This window comes from Schistocerca gregaria, chromosome 2, assembly GCF_023897955.1.
Source record: "Schistocerca gregaria isolate iqSchGreg1 chromosome 2, iqSchGreg1.2, whole genome shotgun sequence".
NCBI classification, from domain to species: Eukaryota; Metazoa; Arthropoda; class Insecta; order Orthoptera; family Acrididae; genus Schistocerca; species Schistocerca gregaria.
Genome location: NC_064921.1, coordinates 428,191,949 through 428,205,502, shown reverse-complemented (window position 1 = coordinate 428,205,502; position 13,554 = coordinate 428,191,949). Strand labels below are relative to the sequence as shown.

Genomic DNA, 13,554 nt, shown 5'->3' with positions numbered 1-13,554 from the left:
TGTCCCATAAATATTCGATCGGATTCATGTCGGGACATCTAGGTGGCCAAATCATTTGCTCGAATTGTCCAGAGTGTTCTTCAAGCAGGTGTCATGGCCCATTGAAATGGATAAAAATTACATCATTGTCTGGCAGCAGCTGATTCAAAAAAATGGTTCAAATGGCTCAAAAGCACTATGGGACTTAACATCTGAGGTCATCAGTCCTCTAACGTAGAAACTACTTAAGCCTAACTTACCTAAGGACAGCATACACATCCATGCCCGAGGCAGGATTCGAACCTGCGGCCGTAGCAACCGCGAGGTTCAGGACTGAAGTGCCTAGAACCGCTCGGCCACAGCGGCCGACTCACCGATGGCGGCAGGAAGGCATATGCAAGGTACAAAACGGCAGTGTACTGGCAGAGCTGTCATGTGTACTCAGGTGATTCATGTAGAAAAGTTCCCGACGCGATTATAGCCGCACGACGGGAATTAACAGACTCTGAACGCAGAACGGTAGCTGGAGATAGACCCTTAGAACATTCCATTTCGGAAATCTTAAGGGAATTCAATATTCCGAGATTCACAGAGTCAATGGCTGCTGAGAATACCAAAGTTCTTGCATTGCCTGTCAGCACGGACGATATAGTGCCCGACGGCCTTCACTTAACAACCGAAAGCAGCGGCGTTTGCATAGAGTTATCAATGCTAAAACACAAGCAACACTGGGCGAAATAACCGGTGTGGGACCTACAAAGAACGCATCCGATAGCACAGTGAGGCGAAATTTGGGGTTAACGGGTTACGGCAACAGAAGGTCGACGCGGGTGCCTTTGCTAACAGCATGACATCGCCTGCAGCACCTCTCCTACGTTCGTGAGCATATCAATTGGACACTAGATGACCGGAAAACCGTGGCATGGGCAGATGTCCCGAGTCAGTTAATAAGAGCAGATAGTAGGATTCTAGAATCACGCAGACCCCAAGGAGCCGTTTACCCAAGTTGTCAACAAGAGACTGTGCAAGCTGGTGGTAGCTCCATAATGGTGATGGGCTATGTTTGTATGGAATTTACTGAGTCCATTGGTCCAGTTCAACCGATCATTGACTGGAAATAGTCGTGTTCGGCTACTTGGGTACCACCTGCTGGTCCGCAACCGCGCTGCTGCTACAGCCGCAGGTTCGAATCCTACCTCGGGCATGGATGTGTGTGCTGTCCTTAGGTTAGTTAGGCTTACGTAGTTCTAAGTGTAGAGGACTGATGACCTCAGACGTTAAGTCCCATAGTGCTTAGAGCCATTTGAACCAGTTTTTTTGAACCACCTGCTGCCAGACAACGATGTAATTTACATGCATGACAATGGGCCATGTCACCCGCTTGACGAACTTTCTGGACAATTCGATCAAATGATTTGGCCAGACAGATCTCCCAACGTGAATCCCATCGAATGTTTATGGGACAAAACTGAGAGGTCATTTCGGGCACAAAATCCTGCATCGGCAACACTTTCGCAGTTATTAACGGCTACAAAGGCAGCATGGGTCAATATTTTTGCAGGGGACTTAGCAACGACTTGCTGAGTGCATGCCACGTCGAGTTGCTGCACTACGCAGGCCGAAAGGGGATACGACGCGATGTTATTAGTACCACATGACTTTTCTCACGTCAGTGTATTTTATGGCTATCATGGAAAATAGCTATCTATACATCCTCTATCATCACTATCACTTTCGGATAATAAGCATCATCAGACTATTATACACTCCTGGAAATGGAAAAAAGAACACATTGACACCGGTGTGTCAGACCCACCATACTTGCTCCGGACACTGCGAGAGGGCTGTACAACCAATGATCACACCCACGGCACAGCGAACACACCAGGAACCGCGGTGTTGGCCGTCGAATGGCGCTAGCTGCGCAGCATTTGTGTACCGCCGCCATCAGTGTCAGCCAGTTTGCCGTGGCATACGGAGCTCCATCTCAGTCTTTAACACTGGTAGCATGCCGCGACAGCGTGGACGTGAACCGTATGTGCAGTTGACGGACTTTAAGCGAGGGCGTATAGTGGGCATGCGGGAGGCCGGGTGGACGTACCGCCGAATTGCTCAACACGTGGGGCGTGAGGTCTCCACAGTACATCGATGTTGTCGCCAGTGGTCGGCGAAAGGTGCACGTGCCCGTTGACCTGGGACCGGACCGCAGCGACGCACGGATGCACGCCAAGACAGTAGGATCCTACGCAGTGCCGTAGGGGACCGCACCGCCACTTCCCAGCAAATTAGGGACACTGTTGCTCCTGGGGTATCGGCGAGGACCATTCGCAACCGTCTCCATGAAGCTGGGCTACGGTCCAGCACACCGTTAGGCCGTCTTCCGCTCACGCCCCAACATCGTGCAGCCCGCCTCCAGTGGTGTCACGACAGGCGTGAATGGAGGGACGAATGGAGACGTGTCGTCTTCAGCGATGAGAGTCGCTTCTGCCTTGGTGCCAATGATGGTCGTAAGCGTGTTTGGCGCCGTGCAGGTGAGCGCCACAATCAGGACTGCATACGACCGAGGCACACAGGGCCAACACCCGGCATCATGGTGTGGGGAGCGATCTCCTACACTGGCCGTACACCTCTGGTGATCGTCGAGGGGACACTGAATAGTGCACGGTACATCCAAACCGTCATCGAATCCATCGTTCTACCATTCCTAGACCGGCAAGGGAACTTGCTGTTCCAACAGGACAATGCACGTCCGCATGTATCCCGTGCCACCCAACGTGCTCTAGAAGGTGTAAGTCAACTACCCTGGCCAGCAAGATCTCCGGATCTGTCCCCTATTGAGCATGTTTGGGACTGGATGAAGCGTCGTCTCACGCGGTCTGCACGTCCAGCACGAACGCTGGTCCAGCTGAGGCGCCAGGTGGAAATGGCATGGTAAGCCGTTCCACAGGACTACATCCAGCATCTCTACGATCGTCTCCATGGGAGAATAGCAGGCTGCATTGCTGCGAAAGGTGGATATACACTGTACTAGTGCCGACATTGTGCATGCTCTGTTGCCTGTGTCTATGTGCCTCTGGTTCTGTTAGTGTGATCATGTGATGTATCTGACCCCAGGAATGTGTTTCCCCTTCCCGGGACAATGAATTCACGGTGTTCTTATTTCAATTTCCAGGAGTGTATATCATAAATTGTATATTTTTGCCTTGTCATATCTACAGGGTGGTTCATTGATAGTGACCGGGCTAATATCTCACGAAATAAGCATCAAACTAAAAAATTACAAAGAACGAAACTCGTCTACCTTGAAGGGGGAAACCAGATGGCGCTATGGTTGGCCCGCTAGATGGCGCTGCCATAGGTCGAACGGGTATCAACTGCGTTCTTTTTTTAATAGGAACCCCCATTTTTTTTTACATAATTGCGTAGTACGTAAAGAAACGTGAATGTTTTACTTGGACCACTTTTTTCGCTTTGTGATAGATGGCGCTGTAATAGTCACAAACGTATAAGAACGTGGTATCACGTAACATTCCCCCAGTGCGGACGGTATTTGCTTCGTAATACATTACCCGTCTTAAAATGGACCTTTACGAATTGCGGAAATGGTCGATATAGTGTTGGTGTATGGCTTTTGTGGTCAAAATGCCTAAGAGGCGGGTGCTATGTGTGCTGCTCGGTATCCTGGACGACATCATCCAAGTGTCCGGACCGTTAGCCGTTAGTTACGTTATTTAAGGAAACAGGAAGTGTTCAGCCACATGTGAAACGTCAACCACGACCTACAACAAATGATGATGCCCAAGTAGGTGTTTTAGCTGCTGCCGCGGCTAATCCGCACATCAGTAGCAGACAAACTGCACCAGAGGCACCAGAAATTGCATGGCGACGACTTTGAACGTCGTGTACAGTTCTGCTACTGGGCACAAGAGAAATTACGGGACGATGACAGATTTTTTGCACGCGTTCTATTTAGCGACGAAGCGTCATTCACCAACGGAAAATCCACGATGGCTGCGTCAAGTGTAACATCAGCGACCTAGGTGGGTTAATGTATGGTGCGGCATTATCGGAGGAAGGATAATTGGACCCAATTTTATCGATGGTAAATCTAAATGGTACAAAGTATGCTGATTTAGTACGTAATGTTCTACTGATGTTACTACAAGATGTTTCATTGCATGACAGAATGGCGATGTACTTCCAACATGAGGGATGTCCGGCACAAAGCTCGCGTGCGGTTAAAGCGGTATTGAATAGCATATTTCATGACATGTGGATTGGTCGTCGAAGCACTTTCACCGGATCTGACGTTCCAGGATTTATTTCTGTGGGGAGAAATGAAGGATATTTGCTATCGTAATCCACCGACAACGACTGACAACATGCGTCAGGGCATTGTCAATGCATGTGCGAACATTACGGAAGGCGAACTATTAGCTTTTGAGAGAAATGTCGTTACACGTATTGCAAAATCTATTGAGGTTGACGGACATCATTTTGAGCATTTATTGGATTAATGTGGTATTTACAGGTAGTCACGCTGTAACGGCATGCGTTCTCAGAAATGATAAGTTCACAAAGTGAAATTTACCACATTGGAACAACCGAAATAAAATGTTCAAACGCACTTACGTTCTGTATTTTAATTTAAAAAACCTACCTGTTACCAACTGTTCGTCTAAATTTGTGAACCATATGTCTGTGACTATTACAGCGCCATCTATCACAAAGCGAAAAAAGTGGTCCAAGAAAAGATTCATATTTCTTTACGTACTACAGGAATATGTAATAAAAAGTAGGGGTTCCTACTTTTAAAAAGGCAGTTGATAGCCGTTTGACCTACGTCATCCATCTAGCAGGCCAACCATAGCGCCATCTGGTTTCCCCCTTCAAGCTAGACAAGTTTCGTTCTTTGTAGTTGTTTTAGATTGACGCTTATTTCGTGAGATAATTGGCTCGGTCACGATCAATGGACCACCCTGTATAGGAAAATATACCTTTGTCGACCCCATATAAGATGATCAAAAATTGTAAACTGTCAATTACCTATCGCTTCCGTCGATCGTGCGTAATGAAGTTGCGGGATGGTTTTCTCAAAATAGGGGTACGGGGCGGAGGGTGAGCTAAAATATCTTAGAGTCGTTCATTTTCAGTTGTACACAAGCGATATGCCAAATCGGCCGAATTGGTTCGCCGTGTCCAGGCTTTCCCCTTGTTAGGAAATCAGATACGCGAGCAAAAAACGTGTTCCACATTTCTGTAAAATGGTATCACCAATTATGCCTATAGTTATGTGTATCTCACTGTAGAATAGTTCTCAAGTAGCCGGGCGGTCTAAGGCGCTGCAGTCATGGACTGTGCGACTGGTCCCGACGAAGGTTCCAGTCCTCCCTCGGGCATGGGTGTGTGTGTTTGTCTTTAGGATAATTTAGGATAAGTAGTGTGTAAGCTTAGGGACTGATGACCTTAGCAGTTAAGTCCCATAAGAATTCACACACATTTTATTTCTCAAGTTTGTATCATATCGGATTAATAGGGAATACTGAGCGTATACAATGGCAGCACGGTTGGTCATAGGTTTGTTCCAGACTTTTAATAGCGTCACTGAGATGCTGAAAAATCTGAAATTGCCGACACTTTACAGGAACGCAGTGGAAACTGCTAAGTATTGCTTCGAACGGAATTTCGAAGACAAGGTTAGGTGCAGCGCGCAAAGAGGCGTATAGTCAATCAATATTGCCGCGCTCCGTAGAAGCAGTCATTAAGTAAGTGGTGCAATGTAAAATACTCGTTTCTATGCACTTGAAAGTGGTTTGCAGAGTGTAGATGTTGTGTTACCTCACGATGTTTGCGCCGCCGTCGAGTGCAGCGGGAGTGACAAGGAGTTGCGTGCTTCGCAGGCGCTGGTGGATGTACTGCACGAGCTGAAGTGGCGCTCCTACACGGTGCTCTTCCAGAACGACGAGTCGTTGGTGCGCCTGCGCGGCGTGCTGCAGGAGAGGGAGCCCCGTGACCCGCCCATCGCCGTCCGACAGCTCGACGAAGACGGCGACAACAGGTGCTGCAGGCAATCTGCAAAATACTTCCCTGTTAGAGCCTCACTGTCGTCAATCCATTACACAGCTGATGGTTGTCCATATTCGCAATTGCGAATACATTTAATGTATTTCATAATGGCTGTAGTCGCCGCTGTACCTAGTTCTTTGGACACCCATGCATAGCCAAAGGAACTTTGCATCTTAATTCAGAGCAACACAGGCGCTGCTCTATCGTAAGTTGACGGCAAAGATGGCATTCCTGCCCAAAATAAGTTGCTAGTATTAAACTATCAGACGTCTGTTGTCCTCTTTGCCAGTCCTGGCATCTTTTTTACGTCCTCTTTGCTTCGTCCGCCATGTGTTATTTTGCTTTTCGGAGAAATAATCAAGACACAGCAACCGGACTTTGTAAGGCACAGTCCACGTAGCTGCCAAAGTCGACGGGTCAACATGAGAACATCTAGGGGTCTACCGCTGCGGATCCCCATTTTCAGCCATGTAACCAATGGCACCCCATACCATCACGCCGGTTGATATGGCAGAATGACGATGATGAATACACGCTTCCAATGTGCGTTCAACGCGATGTCGCCAAACACGGATGCGACCATCATGATGCTGTAAACTTGGATTCTTCCGAAAAAATGACGTTTTGCCATTCGAGCACCCAGGTTCGTCGTTGAGTACACCATCGCAGGCGCTCCTGTCTGTGATGTAGCGTTAAGGGTAACCGCAGCCATGGTCTCTGAGCTGCTGCAAACGTCGTCGAACTGTTCGTACAGATGGTTGTTGTCTTGCAGACGTCCCCATCTGTTCCCTCAGGAATCGAGACGTGGCTGCAGGATCCGTTACAGCCATGCGGATAAGATGGCTGTCATTTCGATTGCTAGTGATACGACCCCGTTACGATCCAGCACGGCATTCCCTATTACCCTCCTGAACCCACCAATTCCATATTCTGCTAACATCATTGGATCTCGAGCAACGAGAGCAGCAATGTCCCGATACGATAAACCGCAATCGCGATAGGCTACAATCCGACCTTTATCAAAGTCGGAAACGTGATGGTACGCATTTCTCCTCCTTACACGAGGCATCATAACAACGTTTCACCAGGCAACGCCGGTCAACTGCTGTTTGTGTATGAGAAATCGGTTGGATACTTTCCTCATGTCAGCACGTTGTAGGTGTCTCCACCGACGCCAACCTTGTGTGAATGCTCTGAAAAGCTAATCATTTGCATGTGGGTCATTTGCATGTGGAGTGATGTGGAACCCGTGATAGGTGCAGATACGACTCGACAGGTGACACGTACGTAGCATCCTGTCTTATCATCTGTATCATTTGCATAACACAGCATCTTCTTTACGTCGGTTAAATTACGCGTCTGGAGCCCCGGCCGGCTCAGTCGGAATGCACATCAGACAAGAATGGATACAATTTGAAACGAGACTCGTCCGACCAGGCAACATGTTTCCAGTCATCAACAGTCCAGTGTCTGTGTTGACAGGCCAGGTGAGGCGTAAAGCCTTGTGTCGTGCGGTCATTAAGGCTACATCACTGGTCCTTCGGCTCCGAAAGTCCATACCGATGACGTTTCGTAGAATGATTCGCTCGTTGGCATTTGTTGATGGCCCAGCACTGAAATCCGTAGCAATCTGCGGAAGGTTTGCACTTCTGTCATGTTGAATAATTCCCGTCAGTCGTCGTTGGTCCCGTTCTTTCAGGATGTTTTTCCGGCAGCAGTGATGTCCCGGATTTGATGTTTTATCGGATTCCTCATATTCACGGTACACTCGTGAAATGGTCGTACGGGAAAATCCCCACTTCATCGCTACCTCGGAGACAGCGTGCCCCATCGCTCGTGTGCCGACAATAACAGCACGTTCAAACTCACTTAAGGGGAGCCGGAGATGGTCAAATCCAACAAATTACGATTTTTTTTGCTACCGAAAATTAATTGGAACATTCATCTTTAATTTAAACTTTGAATTATTGTTCTACTCGCCCTAGAAGTGGAGTTATTACCATTTTCCCCCACGCGCGCAGAGGAAATGGGCTGCCGCTGAATGCATCTAACACCCTCTCGTGACTTCCTGGCGAACTGCTTGGGATTTTCTCGGCCTGTTACGCATACAGCGCCTTATGTTGCGCATACAGCGAGTGTGCAAGGGTTGGCTACGTTGTTTTCTGTGACAAATGAAGCGCTAAGAGCGCGCAACATCGTCTCTTTGCTGTTTACCGTTTCCAATTAGTTCAGTGTTGCGCCTGTTGTTGGTAGTATTATACTTCTTGTGTAAAGCGTTGTTCTGGTTACGATGCCACGTTTTAGTAACCGTGTATATAAGAAGAGGAAGAACGTAGGGAAAAGAACATTAACACTAATACCAAGTTGCGATACTACAATTACTGAAACAGTGCGTTCTTCTGCTAAGCAACACATGGCCGGCCATAGCCCTGTGACATCTTCTAGCAAGAAGCTGACTGGTGGAAGTGACAGATTTCGTGAATATGTTAGTGACAGTGATGATATTTTTCATGACTTAGCACAGCTAGAATTGTTACACAAATGTCTACACGGAAAGACGCAGAATCCTAATGAGAGTGTAAACAATTTGATTTGGAAAGTGATTCCTAAAACGGTGTTTGTAAGCATAAAACACTGCACTTTGGCGTTTATGATGCAATAGCAACCTATAACCAAGAGAACAGTGTGAAGTGTGAAGTTCTGAAGGCATTAGGTTTTACAGCTGGGGTGAACACTGTACGAGCGCTAAGAAATATTGACAGAGAAAGAATAAGAGGAGCAGAAAGAAGAGAAAGGCATATGAAGTATGATGGAACAACAGGCCAGAAAAGAAGACAGGAGAGGAAGATTTTGGAGGATGAAGAAGAAGACACTGATAATCCATCCTATAGTGCAGGAATGTATTAAGAAACTTTCATAGCCATTTCCCATAAATTAGAATTTTTCGAATATAAGGAACATTTTCTCAAAATCCACTCAAGCTAGAGAGATGAAATTTTTATACAGCACTCCTAGTGGTCAAACTTACATGGTAACACAGCCATTTGGCAATATGTTCAGTAGTTTCATTTCAGTCTAATTATAAAGCAATATTTGTAAAAAAAATTGGGTCATTAATAAAAAAATGGAAGGAAACTAGAAAAGATACTCCAAAATTCCTCTGTCATAACTGCAATACTAAACCACTCTATATGTAAAAAAAATTCAAATTTTTATATTTGGTAGTTTATTCATAAATGTTCCTCAAACTTAGTGATTTTAACGTGGCCAGCATAGGCACCTCCGGTTCCCCTTAAATCTTGATAACCTGCCATTGTAGCAGCACTAACCGATCTAACAACTGTGCCAGACACTTATCGTCTCATGTTCTTGTCGACCATAGCGCCGCATTCTGCCTTTTTATATATCTGTGTATCTGAATACGCATGTCTGTACCAGTTTCTTTGGTGCTTCAGTGTAGAAATGTGCTTCTCTCTTAAACGGGAATACACAGCAAATTAAAATAGTTTAGTAAAATACAAAGAACAGAATACAATCACTGTAGCACGAAGTACTGACATGAGTGGACACAGTCCCGCGCTTATACAGTCGCTGCAAATGTGTCTGAACACTAACGAACTAGGTGTCAACAACAATCTAGTACAGATCAGTGAGTTGTGCGCTTTAGGACCAAATTAAACAAGTACCATATTGTAGTGCCTTTGTTATTCTGAATTACGATGCAAACTTCCTTTGGACATGCACACATGTCTGCACTGCAATACTGTGGTAGGTAGTATTACTGTTAAAGAGAACGAGACCATCCTAATCAAAAGTACACAAGTAGATAATGTATTTAACAATAAATAACAATTTCACGAGAGGTTGTTAGGTGAAGCTTAATCTGACTATTTTTTTCAAAAGAGACTCTTCCATGTACTGCCTAGCTCTTTCCTTTTGAACGGTTCTCTCCAACCTTTTCTCCTACACTTAAGTGTGAAATAACTAGAATTATTAAATCTCTGAAAAATAAATGTTGTGTTGGAGGAGATGCCATCTCTAATAAGATATTAAAACAATGTGGAGCAATTACAGCTGATGTTCTGAGTCACATATGTAATGCATCACTAACTCAAGGTATTTTCCCAGACAGGTTAAAATATGCCATTGTCAGGCCTCTCTACAAAAAGGGGGACACCACAGACGTCAATAATTATCGGCCAGTATCCTTGCTTACAGCATTCTCAAAAGCCTTTGAGAAAGTAATGTACTCAAGAGTGGTTAGCCACCTCAACAGTAATAGAATACTTAGTAAATCACAGTTCGGATTTCAAAAATGCTGTTCCACTGAGACACCAATATACAATTTCACTGTCCACACAATAGAATCTTGAAATCGTAAAATGCCACCAATAGGAATTTTCTGTGACTTGTCCAACGCATTTGACTGTGTGAAACACGACATTATGTTACAGAAATTACAATTCTATGGTATAAATGGAATAGCATATGAGTGGTTTAAGTCATACCTACAGAACAGGAAGCAATAAGTTTCGTTATAGTGGTCAAGTGATTTAAATAAGTTTGCCACTTCATCTAACTGGGATGAATTTACATTAGGTGTTCCACAGGGATCAATCATGGGTCCCCTTCTATTCTTGATATATGTGAACGACCTCCCTTCCTATCTGAAACAGGAATCTGAACTGACACTGTTTGCTGATGATATAAGCATCATTATTAATCCAGTAAAAGAAAGTCCAATTGAAAATTATTCCAATAAAGTCTTCGGAAAAGTCATTAATTGGTTTTCTGTAAATGGGCTTGCTCTAAACTTTGAAAAAACTAAGTGCATCAAATTTTCTGCTGCAAAAAGTACAGTTCCTTCAATAAATATAACATCAACAGAAGTCCATAGACAACATAGAGCAAACTAGGTTTTTGGGTGTACATATAGATGAGAATCTTAATTGGAAAATTCATGTTTTGGATCTCCTAAAGCGACTAGGTTCAGCAACTTTTGTGATCAGAATAATTGCCAATTTTGAAGATATAGAAACTAATTAGGTAACATACTTTGCATACTTTCACTCTCTGATGTCATACAGAATATTTTCGGCTTACTCAACATTTATACAAAAGTATTCACTGTTCAAAAGAAAGTGGTTAGAATAATGCGTGGGGTTCATAGTCGCACATCTTGTAGGCATATTTTTAAAAGATTGGGAATTCTTGTGACAGCCTCACAATACATCTACTCACTAATTAAAATTGTTCTCAACAACATGGACCAATTCATGATTATAACACCAGAAAAAAGAAAGACTTACACTATCCTTTGCTCAACCTATCTTTGACGCAAAAAATGGAAAAATATGATGCTATAAAAATTTTCGTCAAATTACCAAGTGATGTAAGCCGTCTGACAGACAGCAATAATAGCTTCAAAAATAAATTGAAATCATATCTCCTTGACAACTCCTTCTACATCATAGATGAATTCTTGAATAGGAATAAATAAATCTATAAATATAATATATGCATTTTGTGTCATTTAAGGGAATGGGATAAATAATAGAAATATTAATCTTTAACTGTGTATTGTTATATATATGTATATTAAAATTTTTTGTTTTATATGTGCATTTCTTGTGCACTTGATATGTTCCACATCATAACGGCCACTGTACCGTGCAATTGATCAATGGGACACGCAACCAACTAACTAACTAACTAACTACCATATTTATCCGCCGATACGATACAAGCGGCTTTCGAGTAAAATGTCTCACCTGTACGGGAATATGCATAATGAACGTACGAGTGCAGGTTGTGGATGCGTGGTTGACAACGTACGGAGGTTTGGATCTGGCCCTGAGTTGCTCACGCATAGCTAAATGGTAGGGAGACCGCTCGCTGTAAGGGGGGAAATCCGGGTTGATTCTCAGTCCGGCACAAATTTTCATTGTCATCATTCCATTCTCCAGCTGATAGTTGTCCATATACGCGACTTCGAATACCTTTAATGTAAATTAAACGTTACCTGAAACTTACAACGACAGTTAGACACGGCCACAAAATATTTCAACACTAAATAGTAATCAAGAAACGCCTACAAGGGCAAAACTCAATACAACTTACTTATATACTGGAAATGACTGGTGCTATGCACGAGCTAAGACTAACTCATCTAGACTGATGAGTACTACTTGCACATAATCCTATCTCAGAATATCTGACCATACACTCTCAAGTAATAAATTGGCAGGCACACTTACACTAGGCAGGCCTCACTACTGTGAACGGTCGGTGAACTAGAAGACGAGCGAAACCCGTGGTCTTTACATTTAAGTATTTCCAAAAGTGAGCTTCTCATAAGGCTTGCAACTTCTCGAGTGTGTTAGTGACTAGCCCGGCCTCACCCCAGGTTCTGTCAGTGCTAAAAGAACTACACGCGCCTCCATTCCGTCTCGTCCAGAGGTCGACTGCCACCGCTAGGGGTCATCAGCCCAGTTTCCTCCAACAGCCGCAGCGGCTCTGCCCGACATCTCCCCGTTCCAAAGTCCTGCTCCCCTCAAAACCCCTCTGGCCTCGGGCAGGCACCAATCTTCATAGCTTGTAACGGTGGGTATACCGATACGCAAGAAACCATCGATTACGCGCTGCTCGGCAAACACAGTTATTACATTATTACATTTCCTAACCACCCCCCCCCCCCCCCATGAGTACGACCTCGAGCTGGGAGATGCCTAGCGCCTGTTGGCCGTCGTCTGTTGCAGGCCGCTGCTGAAGGAGATCAAGCAGGCGGCGGAGTCGCGGCTGGTGCTGGACTGCGACACGGACCTCATCTTGCCCGTGTTGCGCCAGGCCGCCGACATCAAGCTGACCGAGGTCTACCAGTCCTACCTGCTCACCTCTCTGGTAGGCCAGCTCACGGCGCTCTAGCCCTATGCGACACATTCTAAAATTGTTTCTGTCACATGTGATCAATGGCCTACTATTCAATTTGCTACATTCAGTTGTTTCATGAGGTGACATAGAACATCTTGTGAGACAAAGTTTCCCGGCGAATTGAATGTTCAAATAACTTACAGAGTTTCTGCTGGATGACGTCGTCGACCACCGGTGATATTTCGACAGGAGCACACCCTGCCATTCTCAAGCCACAACTGCAAGGACGAAGCAATGTGCAACGGAATTTAATACCTCGGTTCACAGAGGAGAAACAAGGGAGATACCACACACAGAACAAGTAACCACAGAGTCAGCACAAAAAAAAAACGAACATCAGAAATATCGATAGGGACTATTAATCATCACCAAGATAAGCAACATCAGAATTGTCACTATCCGTATTTCTGATGCTGGTTATATTTGGTTGTGTATTGACTCTGAGGTTACTTGTTCTGTGTGTGGTATCTTCCTTGTTTCTCCTCTGTGAACCAAGGTATTAAATTCCTTTGCACATTGCTTCCTCCATGCAGTTGTGCCTGGAGAATGGCAGGGTGTAGTTCTGTCGAAATATCGGCG

The 13,554-nt window shown here is 44.9% G+C and overlaps 1 protein-coding gene across 1 annotated transcript in view; it reads left to right on the top strand.

Annotated features, from left to right (window-relative positions):
• The window catches only part of LOC126324287 (glutamate receptor ionotropic, kainate 2-like), a 241,491-nt gene that overhangs the window by 88,131 nt on the left and 139,806 nt on the right, over positions 1-13,554 (top strand). The window contains exons 5-6 of the mRNA XM_049994947.1: positions 5,880-6,037; positions 12,804-12,945. Of these exons, the coding sequence (XP_049850904.1) occupies positions 5,880-6,037; positions 12,804-12,945 (300 nt within the window). The remainder of the gene's footprint in view (positions 1-5,879; positions 6,038-12,803; positions 12,946-13,554) is intronic.